The sequence below is a fragment of the Ipomoea nil genome, unplaced genomic scaffold (genome assembly GCF_001879475.1).
Source record: "Ipomoea nil cultivar Tokyo-kokei standard unplaced genomic scaffold, Asagao_1.1 scaffold0688, whole genome shotgun sequence".
Classification (NCBI taxonomy): Eukaryota; Viridiplantae; Streptophyta; class Magnoliopsida; order Solanales; family Convolvulaceae; genus Ipomoea; species Ipomoea nil.
Genome location: NW_017617116.1, coordinates 3,425,476 through 3,446,605, shown reverse-complemented (window position 1 = coordinate 3,446,605; position 21,130 = coordinate 3,425,476). Strand labels below are relative to the sequence as shown.

General features: G+C 34.5%; 3 protein-coding genes across 5 annotated transcripts; 2 read left to right on the top strand and 1 right to left on the bottom strand.

Annotated features, from left to right (window-relative positions):
• Window positions 1-384: 384 nt before the first annotated feature.
• LOC109176141 (putative CCA tRNA nucleotidyltransferase 2) lies at window positions 385-7,664 on the bottom strand. Its single transcript, XM_019325580.1, has 15 exons — window positions 7,269-7,664; window positions 6,905-7,035; window positions 6,036-6,153; window positions 5,469-5,521; window positions 5,267-5,316; window positions 5,061-5,159; window positions 3,797-3,906; window positions 3,408-3,535; window positions 2,709-2,772; window positions 2,231-2,314; window positions 2,040-2,102; window positions 1,716-1,857; window positions 1,435-1,587; window positions 832-929; window positions 385-756 (listed from the first exon to the last, which is right to left on the bottom strand). Exons 1-15 carry the CDS (start codon window positions 7,602-7,604, stop codon window positions 652-654), a joined length of 1,734 nt encoding a protein of 577 aa, XP_019181125.1. The 5' UTR covers window positions 7,605-7,664; the 3' UTR covers window positions 385-651.
• A 2,153-nt stretch (window positions 7,665-9,817) lies between these two features.
• Window positions 9,818-15,887, top strand: LOC109176142 (DNA repair protein XRCC2 homolog). Of its 3 annotated transcripts, none has more exons than XM_019325582.1 (12): window positions 9,819-10,087; window positions 10,190-10,337; window positions 10,668-10,792; window positions 11,035-11,105; window positions 11,556-11,618; window positions 13,385-13,522; window positions 14,540-14,642; window positions 15,072-15,108; window positions 15,211-15,302; window positions 15,374-15,547; window positions 15,669-15,737; window positions 15,829-15,887. In XM_019325582.1, the coding sequence occupies exons 1-10, from the start codon at window positions 9,908-9,910 to the stop codon at window positions 15,416-15,418; spliced, it is 1,002 nt and encodes a 333-aa protein (XP_019181127.1). In that variant the 5' UTR covers window positions 9,819-9,907; the 3' UTR covers window positions 15,419-15,547; window positions 15,669-15,737; window positions 15,829-15,887. The 3 variants fall into 3 exon arrangements, with proteins under 3 accessions (XP_019181128.1, XP_019181127.1, XP_019181126.1); XM_019325581.1 differs by having other exon boundaries at window positions 11,035-11,120; XM_019325583.1 differs by lacking the exon at window positions 13,385-13,522 and having other exon boundaries at window positions 9,818-10,087; window positions 11,035-11,120.
• A 1,204-nt stretch (window positions 15,888-17,091) lies between these two features.
• On the top strand, window positions 17,092-20,885 carry LOC109176207 (protein disulfide-isomerase 5-2). Its single transcript, XM_019325662.1, has 5 exons — window positions 17,092-17,389; window positions 17,785-17,888; window positions 18,162-18,532; window positions 19,184-19,491; window positions 20,244-20,885. Exons 1-5 carry the CDS (start codon window positions 17,186-17,188, stop codon window positions 20,553-20,555), a joined length of 1,299 nt encoding a protein of 432 aa, XP_019181207.1. The 5' UTR covers window positions 17,092-17,185; the 3' UTR covers window positions 20,556-20,885.
• The last annotated feature ends 245 nt before the right edge of the window (window positions 20,886-21,130 follow it).

Below are 21,130 nucleotides of genomic sequence, written 5' to 3'. Positions count from 1 at the left end.
TTTTATACATTAAATATTAATATGACAATATATTATTACCTTCATCAACCAAGTTATGCTGTTTTTTTTTAATCTGAAAATGTTACACTTATAAAAATGTTTTCTTTTAATTTTCGCGTTAACGCTTGAATACAAATTATGAGTGCAAATGACATTTTACTAAGGCAACTATGACCTAACCAACAATTTACAACATAAACGATATGTGTGCACAATAAGTTTCACATGATTGAATATAAATATAAATACTCCGTATTTAAATATATAATTCAAATAACTACAAAACAATACTTCCGCAATATATTCAAATTTTACAAGTTTACACCCAAAAAAAAAAAAAAAAAGAATAAAAAATGTGCCCTTTGTAATTTAAAAAAGAGATAATAATAATAATAAAAGGCTTTATAAGAATAAAGTAAAAAGCGAGAATGCATATAATATTATTCATTTCTCATAGACATTTCTCCAATATTGGTTTCACTTCTGCTGGTGATCTTGAATGCTACCTATTTGTGTATTGTGCAACTAGGAAATAAATACTTTTTGGAATGCTGCTTTTTTCTAACAGAAAGATTCTAACCACTTACCGTGTCAACATTAAAGTGTGCTACAATTGTGATATATTACTTGTTCAATCAATTGATCTCCCCATTACTCTGTCCTAGCACGTTTTGAATTAGCCTCCTTCATCCAGTCTATGCATTCTTCTGCAGTCCCAGCAGGACATGCAAGCTGCCACTCCAACAATTTTTGTTGCTGAAATGAAAAACAAAACCCAATGAGCAAAACTCGTCACTGGATAAGTAAGCCGGCAAGAGTTAGTTGCCTTACCCATTCTTTGACAATTGGTCCTCCAGATTTAATCTGCAAAATGTTCATGATTTCCTTCCCATTCACCAGCGGCTTCGCTTCCCAGACACTTTCTAGGCCTGAGGATCACAATAAATTCAGAACTCAAATGTTAGTAGTTGAGTAGTTCTGTTTATGCAATCATGGAATTCCAACTCAAAACCCACAATGGTAAATTAGAAACCGACACAACTGCAATATAAGGTCCTACAATTGTTTCTTAAACTAATTAGACCTAATACTTCTGAACCGGGACCTACCAATGCAGACTTTTGGTGCAGATGTAGGCATATGCATGGTGAAGGGGAAAAAATCCAAAAGATGATAGATGTCAATTCCAAGGTGGGTCAATAAACACTAATTTTATTTTATTTTTTAAAAAAAAAAAAAAAAAAAAAAAAAAAAAAAAAAAGAGTTTTGTTGTAGAAACATATCATATAACTATGCAACCCATTTCAACAGCCAATTTCCACAGCACCTAGAAGTTGTTTCTATTGGTCCATTCAACATGATCATAAGCAGAGCTAAATAACAAAGCTCATAGAATATGAGAAGAGTATAGCCATATAGGACTATTAACAATACCTAGATTGAGTATGTCATTCTCAATTGTCTTAAATAATTTGCTTCTCTTCTCCAATTCGATGTTTTCCTCTGTGTCCACATTTGTAGGGTATAAAAGCATCGAGAGTACCAGGGAAACACGCCAGAATTCTTTAATTTCACGGAGCAGCAATCCTGTTGGTGAAAAAACATGTCACCCAACAATTTTTAAGATGAAGTGCTATAATCAAAGAAAATAAAATCATAGGCCATACGATCCAATAGAAGAAAAAGACCTGCACTAAAGTAAGAATATTTCTTACCAATCAGTATTCTACGTTTTGCAGCAACTGGAACATCAATAGTTTCTGTTTTCCAATCCACTTCAATAATTTCTATATCTTTGGAAGTAATAAACGGAATCAATGATACAAGCTTTTGTGTCACACTATGCAAACTTGTGACCTGCAAACATAACATATATTTAATTAACAATAGTATATTGCAGCCATTTCTCTCTATTCTCCAATGATGATATTTGGTAGTGGTGTGAGGTGGGAGAGGAGAGAATGAGAGAAAGTAAGACTCATCTACTGTGAACAGGGCCATGATAATAAAACTGTAATACTGTAATAATTGCCACTTACTGTTTCTGAATCACTGGCTTTCAACTTGAGAGAATTCCTGAAGATGTAACTCACAACTGGAATCTGTTCATATATACAGCAATAAATATTCATTCAAAACAAAAGACCAAAAAAAAAGTACAGTGGTCATTACTCATTAATGCACAACTCTATGGTCCAAGGGCCAAAAAGATGGCATGAGAAGACTTTACCTTTTTAGCTTTATGGTCTTTGTATATGGTGTTTCTAAACGGCAGAAACAAAGCTGCATATAAGCAAAGCCGCCTTTGATCATCCTAAAATCCAAATAGAAGTGTCCAAACAAATTAAAACAATAAATGCATAAAATAGAATCAAAATGCCATGACAAATACTTGGTGCATATAAGGGCAGCCAAGTGAGCCAACCCATGCATACTATATTACTATCTATCATAAAACAGAGCCTACACATTTGATAATAGAAGCTTCAGGTGGATTTTTTTCTTCTTTCCATATTGCATTAAATGGCTTGGTCCAGGATCATTGCCAAAATTGATAAACCCTTGAAAACATGTAGTTATACAATAATTTTAGTCATAGAATCATGATCTATTTCTCCACAAACGAATTCCGTAATTATTTCCTTTACGATTTCTTGGTGAGTGGTCAAACCAATGAATAGACATCATCTATCAATGTAGATACTTACAGTCAAAGAGCATCCAATTAGACGAAGCAATCTCCATGCTAAATCCATGTAAGTAACACACAACCTAACAGAGAGATTAAACTAAAAGGTCAGAGCTGTGTTTCAATTTCAGAAAATGAATACTTGAAGAGAATGAACTTTCCACAGAAAGTGGATTGAGCTTTGTTATTTCATCACCACCCAATGGGGGAAAAAGCATAGGCACCACCACATACATATGATACAGTTAAAGCTCACTAAACAATATTGCAAAAATCACATAGGCTGTCCTTGAGAATGTGAGTCAAGACTTTAGACTTTCTAGGTAGAAATCCAAATTTATGGTTTGAGGATTTGCAACCATCATATGGTTTATTCAATTTCATCAGGAACTTATTCTTCTCCTCTTAGGTTTCAGTTGGGAAGAGCTATGATATACAAGTAAATATGGTTTACATATGCAGACAGTGAACATCTTGGAGCATAAGAATAATATTTGAGAATTGAAGTAAACAGGAGTGCCAAGGCATCCTAGAACAAAGTGCATTCAATGTTCTTCCACTTGATTAATACCTTAGTTGTTTTTTTAATGGAAAACACAAAATAACAAGATGCAGTTATCTTCCAGCTTTCCCAAAACAAATGATAATGATCAATACCCAAATGAAAATAAAAATAAAAATAAAATAAAATAAAGTCCATTTGAGATAAGGAAGGTACTTGTCACAACTCGTGGGAATTGGTGGTTCAACGTCCAGAGGAAGACTAAAGACAGCTGGAAATAATTGCAGGTCAGCAACATATGTAATTGCTTTAAGAGGTTGATTGCCAGATATCATAAGATCAATCTGTTAAATGGTACGGAGTAAAAAGGAAATAACAGTGTAAATTAACCTACCAGAGAAAATACAGTAAACGAAAAAAGGGTACAAGTCAACATTAGGAAGGGAGGACCATTCACTCCAAACCTAAATAACACCTTTTAAATTAAAGAATTATTTGTTAACAAGAATTTATTAGGCTAAATTTGACATTATATCCTGGTTCAGACCCTAAAGCGATCTAGGGTATAAATTGGAATAGATTAAATGCTAGTACGATGAGCATACTTCATGACCTATGCGTTCTCTGCTAATCTTATCAGCAATAGCAGCCTTGACATCATCATCTGAAGCAGCTCTCTTGAGCTCTTCATCTAGCATAAATTCGAACCTAGCACCTGAAATCATATATAATGAAAATATAAATAAAAACAGCAGAACCAAAAATAGTCTGCAGCATAAAAAGGTTGTACCACTGCCTAGACTTTAAATCTAAGTAAAAAGATAAAAAAATCTCAAAGTACAACTAGGCAGTTTTTATGTGCTTTTTGGGCAACAGACAACATGTTCCCTTTTTGGAGAATATGAAGCTGAAAGGTCACAGAGTAGTTCCCATAGAATTAAATTGTCTAGTGGTGAAAATGCAGAAGAAGCCATAGTCAAAGGAATTTAAGAAAACAAAGCAACCTACTGTTAGTAGAATAAATGTGTAAGTCCACTTAGTAAGCCGTTGCGTAGCAAGCTAGGTATGCCACACATATGACGATTAGATCGCATTGTATAACATTAATGTTCATAACTTCATATTTTACTAGTGTGCAAATAATTTTTATACAAATAATTACATTTTATTACATAGATGTCCATGTTGTTTAATAAGAACATTGTTGTAATAGAATATAAAGTCTAAACATCACAAAAGGGCGTACATGGCTAGGTAAGTCATATCCTATCTAATAAGAACTGCCACTTAACCATCAAACTTTATCTGTTCAGGCAATGTATCAGTTAAAAAAAGGGACCCAACTGATGCCTATCTGTTCATGCCATTTAGTAAAAAATTCAAAGCCTTAGTCAACCCTTTTATATTTTCCCTCCTAAATGAGTCAATTAAATCATCAAAACAATCTCAATTCAGACCATAATCTATCAATTTAAAAAGACAACTGAAAATGGCATTTCAAAGTAGCATGATATCTATAGAAAAGCCAAAGTTTCTGTACTAGCTGGAGTAGCTGCTTCCCTTACAATGGGGAAGCAGTATCCAAAATCCTTAGAAGTGAGACCTCACATTCTATCCTCACTCTTCAATGTTCTGTCTACTTTTTGACAATACAAAAACCTATAAAAAGGGACCTAACTGACACCAAAACGTCTTGATATCCACGCTATACTTTCAATATCAAAATTCAGAGTGTACATGTGTGTGTGTGTATCTATACCAATCAATACAAAATATAAGTGGCAGTGTGGCACTCTGATAATAAATAATATCCAAAACTTGTTCCATACATAGATAAGCAGGTCATGATTAGTTGTTTACTTCACTAACCAAAACGAATGGCTCGAAGAACTCTTAGTGGATCATCCAAAAAGGTCTGCTTTGGAGGCAGCGGAGTCACAATTCTACCAGACTTGAGATCCTTAATGCCTGAATTAGATAGAACAAGTTTGGTATATTACAACAGAAAACTTTTTGGAGATGCAGATTAGGAAATGTGACACAACTAACTTTGAAAATTGAAAACTTCCACATACCTTTTCCTGTAAAATCTTCAACCGAACTTGAGTTAATATTGTAAAATAAGCTGTTGAACCAAAATGAGGATCAGTTAGGTGATTTTCAGAGATCAGAATGTCATGCAACACACATGCATATATACATCAAACTTGCATTGCACAGCTTTTATTTATGGGACAAAAGAGAAGACAGCAATTAATTAGTTGAAGACAAACATACCTGTTAATGGTTAAGTCCCTGCGATATGCATCCTCTTCTGCAGTGCCAAATCTCTATGAAACAAATAAAATAAAACAAAATTTTAAACAACCAGATTAGGCATAACTGAGAAAGAAGGGGAACAAGTGAAAACAAATAGAACTTTCAGAACCTATTTTTGGTTAACAAACAACAAGAATAATCATCTGCCACTTGAAAAAGGTAAGGATTGTAATGAAGTTAATCAATAGAAAACTACAGAGCATACTAGTATAAAATTCTTTTATCAAGTGTCTATTTAATAAGTTCTAAAACAATATTTATTTCACATTCATCCTTCCATTTTGAGCAGTCTTGTGCTACATCATAATCATAAATCACAAGCATTTTCCTAGAAAGCAATCTGTGTAATATTCCTTGCATTATTCAGTCTTCTTGTCTCCCCTTCTTCCATGTATTATTTATTATAAAGGTGTTTTTGTACGTGCAATCAGTTGGGATACAAAATAAACCAAGACCCCATATGTGTGACTACATGCAATATGGAAATCAAGATGCATTCAATCACAATCTCCAAGTTGTATTTACCATTGTTGGAATACGACTACTTTCACTGTAATCTTCTGCTCGCAAGTTAACAAAATCAACCCATACATCACAAAGGCGCATCCTTGCTGTTTCCAAGTGTTTTGACTGATCAGGATTGCTGGAAAATTAATGAAAATGGTTAAATTAGTAAATAATGCCTGCATTCAGCCAATGACAAAACAACAACAACAACAACAACAACAACAACAAAAAAAGGTATCTATAGTTTTCATTCTTCTGTGAATGGCAAATGTGATTTGGCTTTTCTATATCAAACAGAACTGCCAAGTTTTTCTTATATTTTTTATACAAATACAAATCAATTCTATTAAAATCATAAAAATTATATCAAAAAGTTTTACATGGATTCCTGTAACCAAAAACCATGTGATCTTAGATGCACCCTTCATTATCCAAAGAAGCAGGCCATACCACAGGTAGACAACTTGGTGACCGAACAGGCTCAAATACCATGTTATAATCTAAGATTGGGTCAATGTCACTCAACTGACCTAAAAGATTGAATCCAATCAATTAGCTAGTCTAACTCATGGCCTTATAAACTAATATATTCTTTCTTATATTTTCAATGTGGGACTCTTAACAAAACTCAAACTAAAAAGATATAGAATAGTGGATAAATAATTTAGAAACTAGCTAACTCCAAGCTTTACTTAGTTCACAAGAAAGCTAATTTTAGTTGTAATAATGTATAAGTTTTAGCATACAAATAACAGATGAAGCAGGATCACCAAGTCCAACCATTACAAGCAACAACATTATATACAATTCATATAAAATAAAAATACCAAGTCTAATAAGCTCATAGGAGCCTTTACTCCCTTTAGTAAATTATTAAATGAACATACCACTGGATGACACCTATTCCTTGGGTTTCTTCCCCAGTAGATGATAAGTACTCATTGACCTTCTCACAGAATTCTCTTCCTAGCATGTTATCAAGTGCAATATCTATATCACAGCATTCTTTACCAAGAAGCTACATTAAGAACACAACACGTCAGATTGAGGAAGGCAGAAACTTCATAAAAACAAATATAAAAGCTGTTCCAAATCAAACAAGCTTTAGAAACTACAACTAGTGTTGAAGGCTCCTGCAGTCCTGCCCTTATGCTTTCATAGCTAAACGGTGGATGATGATTGATGACCTAGAACTTTTACAACTATAATTCAGTCAAATTCTACGCATACTAGCAGAGTACCAGCCCAAACCTTATCGCGAACCCATCCACCGGCGACGCGGAGCTGCGTCTGGAGATTAAAGTGGCGCAGGACTTGAAGAAGGCGGTCAAAAATCTGCTTCTCCTTGGCTGTCAAGTCGATGTGGTCTTTCACATGAACTAGCGCAGGAGACGGGTCGGATTCCGCCATACTTGGCCCGCTGCGAAACCTCCGGGGAGGAATGTAGGAGCTGTGAGATATAGAGTAGTTGCGGCACTTGAATTGTATAGTCTGAAGTTTTGGGAGAGGTGAAAGGCGAGAAGAGTTGCGTGATGAATGGAAGAAGAGGCGGTGAGTGTAGTGGTTCAAAGTTGAAACCAGTCTCATTGCGCTTCCCTCAGTCCGCCCATTTTCCTTTCGCCGGGGCGGAGAATCGGAGCAGGGGTGATTGGGTGAATGGAAAAAATGAAATGGGCTTGGACAGTTGGGCCCGGACCATTCTAACTTGGATCAATCGTTATGCTATGGACGAGTGTCATGCTGGACACGGGTAACAGCGGCACTGTTATCTTTTTTTTTTTTTTTTAAATTTAGACCGCTCTCGAGTATGTGTTCATAATTTTATTAATATAAGTTAATAACTGTATATTCGTAACTCCATAACTGTACGTTCATAACTCTATAACTGTACATTCATAACTCCATAACTGTACATTCATAACTCCATAATTGTACATTCAAAATTTTCGAAGCTCTATGTTCACAATTTTAGAGCTCTATGTTCATAATTTTATCACTATATGTTCATAATTGTAAGTTCATAATGTTAGAGCTCTGTGCTCATAATTTCATAATTGCATAATTATACATTCATAACGGTGTAACTGTACATTCATAATCCAAAAAATAATAATAATAATAATGCCGTTAACGGCAAAACACGCGCGAATTTTTTTTAACTAAATGACGCTTTTTTTTTTTTAAACGACGTCGTTTTGGACCCGTGTCCACGGTCCAGGGCATAATTTGCCACCTTGGATCGGGTGGACACAAATGTAAGAAAAAATACTTTTTCTGCCACTTCTTATGTGTAGTGAATTGAGATTTGACATAAAAAATGAAATTAGAAAATTTGAAATCTAAATTGCTTCTTTAATGCTTTTGAATAGTTTTTGTTATTCAATTTTTACTTGTACTCATTTCAAATTCTACTCAATCACTTTTACTCTCTAATGTAACAAATAATTATAGACTATCGTTATTATGTGACTGCGAGTAATACTTGGGAGTTCATATATAATTTCCTTAAATATATGGTTTCATTGTAATTATGTGTTAAATAATTATATTAATTACTTTATATTACACTAATACTAAATGGTTGTAATTATGTGTTAAATAATTATATTCATTACTTTATATTTTCATGTAGTAATACACTAATACTAAATAATTGTACCTCGCAGTAAAACTAAATCATTTTCCAATTTAAAAATAGTCGTTTAAATTTAGTGTGTTATGCAAATTATTCCATATCAGCTTGTATAATTATGATGAGTAGTATGAAAGAAATAGTAAAATCGGACGTTCTATCTGAAAATTTGAAAAGAGAAAAAATGATGAAACTTTTTGGACTGAGCTAGGCTAAAATCTACTAATATGTTTGAATAATACAAATTTTGACATATAATACTTAATATTATTGAAATACAAATTAAATATGAAAAAGAGATATGTGACCAGAAGGTTAACTAAGGGTGAAATAATCGAGATGTCAATTTGGAGGTGTGAGATGGAGTCGGGAAACTCCGGTTATAATGGCATAAGTCGGGAGAAGTCCTATCCATGTGTAATAAATATCCGATATATAAAAAGGAGATGAGAAACATGCGGGTGGTAAAATTGTGGTTGACAGTTGTCTTTAAAAGTATAACCACATGATCGGACAGTTGGTGACTATTGTGTGGTTATTAATGAAGACTATTGACATGGTGCCTGAGAGATCTACTGATATGCGGAAGTCTATTGACACGGTGCCTGAGAGATCTACTGATATGCGGAAGTCTATTGACACGGTGCCTGAGAGATTTACTGATATGCGCAACCAAAAGACATACAAATGTGAACGATCAAGAGGCATATTATCTACGCAACTAGGATGTCTATTGCTAATGTGATCATGGCGTCTACTTATAAGGTGATCAATACGTCTACTGATAATGCAGCCCGTAAGTAGACATGCATTGCTCAGACCGAGAAATACACTAGGTCGAGAGATAAAATATAAAACAGATATAGGATATCGAGTCTTTAAGTTACAACAGAGAAATAAAATATAAAACATATACTACCTTCATGCAATACTCTTTGGTATAAATGGTAAAATATGAAAGAAGTTTCACATTTCGCATAAACAGATTACTGGTTCCATGTCATTGATAACTGGAAAATCTTTAAAAAATGCTAGGGCAAAAGAAAATCATGATACAATGTGTGATACGAATAATTCAAGAGTAGTTTATGGTGCGATGATACTTTAGTACAAATTTAATTTAATTGTACAATATATTTGACCATTATCCAAAAAATTCAAATATTTTGTCACATCGTCTTGCTGTCTTGTATTGCACAGCGCGCGAAGCTTTCTTCGTTGAGGAATCAGTGACTCAGTAAGAAGCCGAGTAGAAAAGATGTCGGCGAGAGATTGGATTGGAACGGATGAAACCGCAAAGCAGTACCTGTCTAGGGTTCTAACAGAGCGACCTTTCGTGCCACTCCCGCCTCCTCTTCACCGCCTTCCTCTCCGCGCCGGCAACATCGTCGAGATCGTCGGCCCTTCGCCTTCCGCCAAAACCCAAATCCTTATACAGGCAATAGTGGGAATATTGCAATACAGCTTATGCCTATTGTATATATTACTAAACGAATGTTGGATTTCTCCACTTCTGTTGAAAATAACAATTGCATTTCAGGCTTCAATAAACTGCATTCTGCCCAAGGAATGGAAAGGCGTGCATTATGGAGGTTTGGAGCGCCCAGTGATGTTCATCGACTTGGATTGCCGTTTCGATGTTTTGAGCCTTTCAGGTTCACTAAAGCAGCGCATACTTAAAGCCAAGGGTAATTCGATTATTATTATTATTATTATTATTATTATTATTATTATTATTATTTTTAATTTATTTCATTTTCCTATGAAATGCAAAAAAGCTTTGGTCACTGTTCGGGCATTTATTGGGCAGGTGTTTTTCAGTCCATGGTACTATGGTCTATGGTAGTGACTTAGGAGTTTAATTTAATTATATAAGCCTTGTTAATTTAGGCAACCTTTTCAGCACAATTTTCTGTAGGATGCTAAAAATATTATTGAGTATTTGAGTAATATTTTGTAGTCATTGAATTTCCGAGCATATGGTTGCATATTTTCACCCTTGGATTCTGTGTTATCAGGAAAGAGTATGCCATGCTTAAAGGAAGCAGATGCCATATATGACAAAGAATTATTTGCAGAAAGCATGAGACGGTTCTTGTACATCCGTTGCTATGATAGTATCCAGTTTCTGGCTACACTTAAGGTTATTCTTCTTTTTCTTGTTTTTGTCACTAAGTTGTAATTATTTTATTTGTTTGTATGGTTTGATGTATTTTACGAATTGCAGATGCTCTTAGTGTTTACGAATTGTCACTAGGCGTAAAGGTTTTGGTTTATTTCACATTTTCACCAATAAGTCTTCTTTATATTTGGCATTTTAGATATTCTAGTTGATACATTGTTTGAAATATCTTCATTCTTTTCTTCCCACCTTATTCATTGTAGACAATGCATCACCAGCTTCAAATGGCAAAAGAGGCACATGGAATTGGTGCTTATTTAATGGTGATTGACAGGTTTTCTGGAGTTTGGTCAGCTATTTTTTAATTTCTTTATATTGCTTTTAATTCCTTGTTTTGATGTTAGGATTTCTCTTTCAATTGCACTTGCGTTTCACATAGGTAGCTTTGGTGCTAAATTGTAATATCAATGGGTGGGAAAATCAAGCCTAAATCTTGTTGCCTGCTCAATGGTGACTAGTTGCCATGTTGCAGGTTGGTTTAGTAATTAAAAAGCCGGACTTGACATAGATTGAGTGCAAGAGTTTGGCTGAAAATATGAGTTAAAAGTACTGGTGCCACTTGGTTGATAAAGGAAGCACATATTTAACACTATGTTTGTTATGTAAATAAATAAATGATGCACAATCACGTGGGGAAATGATAATTCTTGAGCAAAATTACATCATTACTTGCCAAGCACAGCAAACTAAGGCATGTTTTAACTCTCTATTTTTTTTTTGTCAGTATTGGAGCTTTTCACTGGATGGATCGTGCTTCTGCATTTATGCCACAAGGGAGCAGCAACAGGTAATGATAAAGGAAAATTTCTTTTGACTTATGTTCAGTGGAAAATATCTGGAGAACTGTGGTAATTCCGGCATGTTTCTGATTTCCATCCTTCTATGGCTTTTATGTTGATGCATCAGCAAGTTTAAAACATTGCTTTTGTAATTGCAGTTCTGTGGTATTCAGTAAAGCATCAAGTTTTCTGTCCATAAAATATTCTCTTTAAGCCTTACATCTCAATAATAGAGATGGACATTATACTGAAGTATTTTATGCTAACCATCTGAAACTCCAACCAAACGTCCCTTCCCCAACCAACTGAACAGAAAAATTCAAGGAAATAGTGAAGAAAGAGAGAATATCCTAAACTGTAATTATCTTTCAGAACAAATTGCACTTTTGGTCCTGTGAGTATTAGGGTATTGACAATTTGAGTACGTGACTTTCAAAACTCCCAATTTAGACCTTTAACTATGCAAAAATTGGCAGATTTGGTCCTCCGGGCCAAATTGCCGGCCAATTTTGGCCGGAGAAACATAAATTGGTTCGAATTTATTTGTGTTGAGGGCAAAATCGTCATTTCACTCCCTTCTTCTTCATTCTCCCTTTCTTCTTCGTTCTTCTTCTTCTTTCTTTCTTCTTCTTTGCTGCTTTTTTACCGACCCAATACAATGCATGAGCCATGATTAATTAATTTAATAATAAAAAAAAAATCATCTAAATTTCTCTCAAACCAAATTTGGTAAATCCAACAATCACCCATTTTCCATTCTCCTAAATACATAAAAATAATACGGTTGTACATAAAAACATATATGTAATCAATAAATACATAAACATATATTGTTGGCTCATGAACTTTCCGAGCTCTGCCTGGGCAAGCCGCCGCTGAGGTCCCTCTCCGTCTCCGCCACTGTCGGCGACGCCCTGTCCGTTCTTAGAAGCTCGGAAGGCATCTCCATAAGCGTGTGGATATAGTGATTTATATATGAAGATTATTTCATGAAGGGAATTTAAGAAAATTTTGCGAAATGATTAATATATTCTTTAACAATTTAGAAATTCAAAATAAATTATTAATGATAACAAAAGCTACAAGTAATAGATTAAAGAAGCAGCAAAGAAGAAGAAAGAAAGAAGAAGAAGAACGAAGAAGAAAAAGAAGAAGAAGAACGAAGAAGAAAGGGAGAATGAAGAAGAAGGGAGTGAAATGACGATTTTGCCCTCAACACAAATAAATTCGAACCAATTTATGTTTTTCCGGCCAAAATTGGCCGGCAATTTGGCCCGGAGGACTAAATCTGCCAATTTTTGCATAGTTAAAGGTTTAAATTGGGAGTTTTGAAAGTCACGTACTCAAATTGTCAGTATCCTAATACTCACAGGACCAAAAGTGCAATTTGTTCTTATCTTTCATGTCATCTTGTCTACTTGCCTCAGCATTCAACATTCTTTTTATCCTTCCTGTATCATACTGCTTAATTCACCTAAGTCTCCATTCACCCTTGTTCTCACTATCTTTGCTGAATGCCTAAAAGCAAATTTTCCTGCCCTGTCATCATCTTGCCAAAGTGGTGTAGCCTAAAGCTCCTTGAACTCTCTCATCCTGTGGTCTGTCCTGTTTAGAATGTAGATGCTATATGGTGGAACTCATTTCTAGTTTCTTACCCCATTGCCTTCTCTGCAAATTTCACTTTTTTTTTCCTTCAATTTTTTTGTTTGTTTGTTTGTTTCTAACACATTCTAGTATTAATGTTTAGTGTCAACTAAGTTTGTTATATACTCAGGAAAAGTCTCTCTCTTCAAAGTGTATCAGAAACTGTGGTTCAGGAGATTCGGAAGATTCTGTTGGTTCATCCAATGCTTGTCCTAAGTACTAAAGCAGTTAGTTTAGAGGATAAGCATGCATCAAATGAAGTTGTAAGGTAGGGGACAGGGTGTTTTCTATTTCTGTTTGGTTATTTTTGCAAAGCTGACGAACCTTGATTTCTTGGTTGATAATCTGCATTCTCAAAGATTCTATGTAGAGTGATATTTGTTGGATGTATTGTATATATAAGGCTAAGTAGTCATATCCTTAATAGAATCCAAGATTAGTCACATGTTTCAACAGAAGAAAATTGTTCTAAAATTATGTGCTTGAGAATGATGCGGCAGGGGTAACTCTGAATACTGAGTGGTTAGGTGTGAGTGTGTGACCGCGATGTTCCTTGTTAGGAGGTATGGGGTAGCCTGTCTACCTTTGCTTTTTCCTCACCAAAGAGTAGAAAATAATTGCACCCTTATATATAAAAACATCTGAACACTGTGTCTGAAACAACAGAATATGGTGAATACTAGGAAATAGACACATTATGCTCTGGGCAGGCAGTGTACATGTTGGTCTTACTATAATCAAGTATTCCCTCCATTCCAGAAATGTTGTCCCCTTTGGCTGGACATACAAATCATGAGAGTATATTCAATGTATTGACTATTGACTAAGTGATATATTTTCATTTTTGCCCATAATAAATGCACTGTAAATTTTTTTTTAAAAAATAATAATTGTAGTAGGTTTTTAAGGGTGTTTTGGGCAATGAAGTAATAAATGTTGTTATATTTATTGAAAAGGGACAATTTTTTTTGGGGACATCCCAATAGGAAGGAGGATTTTTTTTTTTTTTTTTTTTTTTTTGGGATAGAGGGAGTATAAGATTATTCATGGGAAGGATACTTTTACCTTTGCTGGAATCATTTGGAAGATTCTGTCTTATTTCTCTTTAAATGATAGTTCTTTGGAGTAAGTTCACTTCATTTGATGAAAATTTGGTGAATTCAGACTCGCATTTAAATATTTAATAACTATTTTCAATCAAGCTTGTCATTCATTGATGATTTAGGTTGTTACCTGATATGGCATTGTTTTCTTATAGAATATGTTTTTTGAACTTTTCAAACAGGAATGTGGGGAAGTGGCCTGCTCAAAACTCCTTGGATTCTACAAGTGTTAGGAGTAGGGCAAATATTCTACCATTTCGTGAGTATATGCCTTCAGTCTGGCAGGTAATAATCCTGTATCCTGCTCTGTTATTCTTCTTGAAGATAAGACCATTTGATATTCCCCATTGTTTTAATGAGAATTTGAGATGAGTGGGAAGAGCATTAAAAAATGGCACAAAACCATAGTTGGTAGATTCATCTGAACATTACGTATGAAGTAATCTTTTTCTAGTATTTTGAGCATGAACCTCTTCACTTTTGCTCTCTAATCTGTGGACTTATCTTTCCCCCTATGTGTATGCGGTATACCTCAGTAATAATCTTCAAGAATATCCATGCTTCCATTCAGAAATTGCTGTGTAATAATTTTAGTTATAAAAAGAGCCAAACAGACATCTGCTTTTATAGCTTAGTTTTTGGAACTTAAACCTTTTTAACTTAGCTTGAATTGGATTGTCTGTAACTAAAATTATACTTTACTTCTTGTTGCAGTCCTTTGTTTCTCACAGAATGCTTGTGCGCCCTTCAGGTTTGCATAAAAATATTTGACCAGTAATCATTTCTTGCTCTGTCAAGCGGGCTTTGTTATTATTGGAAAATGGGTTTATAGTGTTTTAATCTTATTTCACAGGTGATAGCGATGAGAATAAAAATCAGCTCACTTATTTTACAGAGTGGCTGTTGCCAACACTGAAGTTATCAGAAAAGTTTATTATCAATAATGTATGATAATACCTTTCTATTAACCATCATTATTTTACTGCTCCAGTAGTCACTCTCTCTCAATTATGCAGGATGGTGTTTTTACGATAGATCAAGTGCATCTGAATGTAGAATGAATATCTGAGCACTGGTTGATGATCACCTGCTTAGTGTGAAGTCAGAATATTAATTAGAAGTGCAGCTTTCATTTTCAATTGGCTTCACTTGTTCATCAAGGATTTCTATGCTGGTTTAAACAGACACCAGTAAGTCATCATGGGGTAGTAGTAATGCTAGTTACTTTAGTAGTTTAATTCATTAATGGTGGCTTTTAGATCTGTCTCTCTTAACACACATTAATGTTTTATATATATATTTTTTATGTAGGAATAAGCATTCCTGCTATCTTCTTCGTGACTTAATATTTGCTGCTACAGTGTCGAAGAAGAATTTGTGGTGAGTACTCATAAGTCATAATGCTTTAGTTGCTAGCTATTTGTTTCTCATTAGTTGAAAGTGGAATGATTCATATATTTTTTTGCCAAAGGTTGCTCCACTTATAATTTTCGGTCGAAGTGCAAAGCAGTAAAATTGATGGCGACAAGAGAAGAAAGGGAAAAGCAAAGGATATGACATTGTTTACGAAACCATTTGCACAAAGCGATGAAGCCATACAACTGCATCTGGGTTTGCGAAGTTCATATTGGCTATCTCTGGACTTTGTGGCTTTGGTGGTTAATTTCTAACTCATTTATATTGATTTCTTATTATATGCTTTAGAGAACATAGTTGTTCAATTATGAGTCATCCTAATCTCCCATGTAGCATTAAGAAAAAAACAAGACACTCGGAAGTGTTGGACACTAACGCCATAGAAAAGTAAAAATATTTAAAAAAAAAAATGTTGTGTATTTGTAAATATTTTTCTTTAAATGTGAATAAATATTAATTGTCTACTCTACTTTTAGAAAATGCGTTTTTTGAACTTTTTTAGGAAAATGATTTAAAACGATTTATGGAATGTTTATAAATTTTCTGGCAGGAAATGTGGACGTCTTGAGAATGCTCAAAATTTTAACCGTTATTTTTTTTCCTTTGAACAAGTTGAAGCATTCTTTTTCCTAGTAAAAAAACTATGCAGTAAAGAACATAGAGTACATATTTAGGGACCGTTTGGGATAGTGCATATAACCAAGGAATTAAATTGACTATTTGTTTACAATTGAATGATCAAAATTATAAGAGTCACACTTGTGTAGACAGGTTGAATTTATGATGATTGCATGTTATATATGATAGAAATTAATGCATATAAAATAGTTAACACACATCATTCTTTTATGAGAACGGTAGTGTAATGCAATTCAAATTCAAATATTTACTATTTGAAAAAGATTATATCATTAAAAGTCAAATAAAATTTGTTTTTTTCTAAACATTGTTACTCCGTAATTCCAATTTAAACATGATAGATCCAGTCTAAAATATGATTAAATGTTCACAAATATATCATTATTAAATTATATTTTACATAAGAATTATCACCAACGAATTATTATTATTAAATTATTTTTTACATAAAAATTATCATATTTAATATTAGAAGTTTAGAACACCATTTACTTCACCAAAAATATTGAAGTGATGAAACAAATCTTTATTATTATTATTATTTTTGAAAGGCTTTATTATTATTATTATTATTATTATTATTATTATTATGAGGAATTTAGGATAGGTCTACAAAGTCAAAAGTCAAAATTGAAAACCAAATAAGACGTACTCCGTATAAAACAATGGGAAACAATCTGCAGGAGAAGTGATGATATAAGGGGAATTGGCAAAACTCACAACTGACAACTATCACCTCGCTGTAATCTTATGCACTCAAATTTACACTAAGTATGCTTCCACCGGCGATCATCGTCTTCTTCTGCTTACTCCTATCGCCGGCGATCTCGGCCACGGAGCCGCCTCAGTTCACCGTCGATGGGACGGTATTGGAGCTGGACGAATCTAACTTTGACGCCGCCATATCCACGTTTGATTATATCTTCGTTGATTTCTACGCCCCCTGGTGTGGTCACTGCAAGCGTCTCGCTCCCGAGGTTTGGTCATTTCTCTTCTCTTTCCGCTGTCGATTCAAGTGTACTGGTTAAATTTCATATCCGAATGTAACAAGCATAGATGAGCTCAACTAGAGTTATCGTAACATTCTGAAATAAATAAAATTTGCGTTATTTTTGCTGGATTTTCAAGTGAAATCACGAAAATTGTTAGATTTGAACTTAAAATGGCATTTTCTGTACTGAACTGTGTGGTGTGTGTGTGTGTCTAAGTAAGTAGCATATAACCTAATATGCATATTCATGCCTTCGTGATAAGTAATTCCATGATAGCTTACTTTAGAGTTAGAAAAGCATTTTAATTCGTTTTTCTGTTCTCTGTGCCTTCAAACATTTAATGCTGAACTAATCTGACAAACTTAGATGTTTCTTTGCAGCTGGACAAAGCTGCTGCCATCCTGGCTGAAATGAAGCAGCCTATAGTGATTGCAAAAGTTAATGCTGACAAACACAGACGTCTTGGTTCTAAATATGAAATCGAGTATGTTTGCTATATATCCTTTCTCATCAGAATAAAGTAGTACCGATGGAATTGATTCCAGTGCTTGCTGGATTCTAAAAGATAATTCTTTTAACTTGAATCAGATTAACATTTTCTTTCTAGGAATCTGAGATCTGCTCCTCTTCCCTTGAACTAACAAGAAAAAAGATAGATTCAATTAGGAAATTTGTAAGTTAAGGACTAATGTTGAATTGTTAGCATTTAATGCATTAACAAGAGTGTGCTGAAACTATTTCTTCTGTTGTAATGCAGTGGATATCCCACATTAAAGATGTTTGTGCATGGAGTTCCTACAGATTTTAATGGACCACGAAAAGCAGATTTGCTTGTTAAATTTTTGAAGAAATATGCTGCACCTGATGTGACTGTTCTTGACTCGGACTCCGCCGTTGGTGACTTCATTGAGAAGGCTGGCTCTTTTTTCCCTATGTTCATAGGCTTTGGCTTGGACCAATCCTTGATATCAAATTTGGCTATCCAATATAAGAAAAAAGCATGGTTTTCTGTAGCAAAAGATTTCTCAGATGAAACCATGTCTTTATATGATTTTGATAAGGTTCCTGCTTTGCTAGCCCTTCAACCAAACTACAATGAACAAAGCATTTTCTATGGCCCCTTTGAAGGTTAGTTTATTGTCAGTTATTTGTTTGACCACCATTAACTCCACAAATAATTATCATTTTTGAATTTTGTGGTGTTTTGATATGTCACGGCATAAGGCTTCCTTTGCTGTAGTAAGAACTTAAATATATAATAACCGTGCTCAGCTCTCTATTCTCAACCTTGATATCTTTCATGATGCCCAAATGATTTACAGTTCCTTTAATAAACTAGTGAATGAACTTCCTATAACATTTTGTGAATAGAACTGTTAGTTGCTGTCATGGTTAATAGTCAGTTTAGATCTGAATCCTCTCCAATGATATGAATATGTGCTTCTACTTTCTGTATAACTCGGATGTGAAATGACATTTATGTTGTCTTAAGCTAGTTTATGCCTTTGAAGTTTCTATTAAACTTCCCTTTGGTGTGGTTGCCAGAAGCTGCTTAGCTGATCAAGTTCAGTGAATATGACATTTACAACATCGTTTTGGTGTGGCTGTCATAAGCTGCTTAGCTGATAAAATTTAGTGAATGCAACCTTTTAACAACTTCTATTTTCTATGTACACCAAATGATAATTTGTGAAGTTTGAAACAAAAACCTTATCTATTTTAGATTTTGGACATGATGGCAACTGCAGATGGCTAATCCTTCCGTCTTTTGTACCACAGAGAAATTCCTTGAGGATTACATAAATCAGAGTTTGTTGCCTCTGGTTTTGCCAATAAATCATGATACATTAAGGTTGTTGAAGGATGATAAGAGAAAAATTGTCCTCACGATCATGGAGGATGAAACAGATGAGAAGTCTAAGGGACTAATTAAAAACTTGAAGGCTGCTGCATCTGCAAACCGTGATTTGGTATTTGCTTTTGTTGGATTCAAGCAATGGGAAGAATTTGCTGAGTCATTTGATGTTAATAAGAAAACTCCACTTCCAAAGATGATTGTCTGGGATGGAGATGAGGAATACTTTACTGTAAGTAAAAAGTTATTATACATCTTCCTTTACCTCACCTTGCATGATGCCAACAGCCATACACGCCGTGTCTGATCTTTTGAACTATATCTAAGTGCCACTTGGTCAATGGTTGTTGGACAGTTGCATTACAACAGGGATGCTAGGCATTGCCTGTTTAATGTAGAGTAAAACAATTGATCATATGAAAATTAATCCAAATATAAAGTAAATCATCTTATCTTTTTAGATAAATAGCCTCTTTTAATCTGTAGGAAGCATCTCAAGTCTTGATATACTTGGTAATGCTGGGAGCCAAAGAGTAAAAAGGATAATCTTTGCTTCATTGAAAAGATGCAAATGCTTGAAAATAATGAAATTTGCCTCCCTTGGGGTTTCCTCTTGAGGAACAGTTTGTGCTAATAACATGAGAGATTTTTCTCATTTTCACACTATGCATGCCATTCCAAGTTCTTACATCTTAACAATGCATTACCTTGAAACATAGTTGTCTACTTGTCTTTGAACAAAAAAGTTAGCAAGCACAAGGAAACTATTCCTAGGTGGCTAATTTTGCATGGATTTTTTTGCTTGAACTGCATTACCTTTATTTATGTATGCATATATATGCATTTGATTAAGCCTTTTGGTGGAGTTAAACTTGTTTGACACTGTATGCTTATCATTTTTGCTTTTTCTGTGATATGAACGTTTTCTGCTACTCTGTATAATATTGTGTCTTAAGCCACTCTTTCTTGCTGAAACTTACATAGGTCATTGGCTCAGAGACGATTGGCGAAGATGATCAGCGGTCCCATATCACACAATTTGTTGGAGGGTATAGGGAAGGAAGTGTAATACAGAAACAAATTAAAGGGCCTTCATTTATGGGATTTATACACTCGATGATTGGGGTTGGATCGGTTACCATTATTGTGTTTGTGGTTGGTGTGGTGATGATCATTCAATCTCTAAAGGAGGAACCCTTGAGGGTTGGCACAAGAGACCAGACAGATAGTGCAAGCTACTCCGCCTCGGAGCCAGAAGCTAGAGAAACACAGCGCGTTGGAGAGAAGGAAGACTAGGTTTGCTTTCCGTAACACTGCTTCAGGTCTGGATTGAAGATCTTCTTATGACTGATGAGGCTGGCTGTCCACTTTTGCTTCGCTATTCCCTACTATCCTTCTTGTGTATTTGAATGGCCGAGTTTTATGGGGACGGTATCCACAAGTGCAGAAGGAAGGTTTAGTCTAATGATATGAATTGCTTACTGTTACATTTCCCCTCTAGTTTCAGAAGTCTTCTGCAATGTACATGAATTTATAACATGTCTTCTTTGTACTAAAACATAAGATATGTACGATGTTTTCCTCTGAGTTTTGCAAGTTCATAAGAAAAACTGGACATTGTAGCAATTGCCATATAGTATAGGTAGTCTCATCCAGTCATCCATCTTTGAAAGTTGAAACACTAAAATTAAAGTTACATACTTGCATTCAATACTCCCTCAAGTCGCAGGCTTGCAACATAAATATTGATCATACTCGCTTTGTTATGAATACAATCGGCAATCTGTCATATTTCCATTAAGCATTTTGTAAATAAATAGGTTTATGATAAGAGAAATCCGCAGTTTCACTACGTGATGGTGTGCACTTAA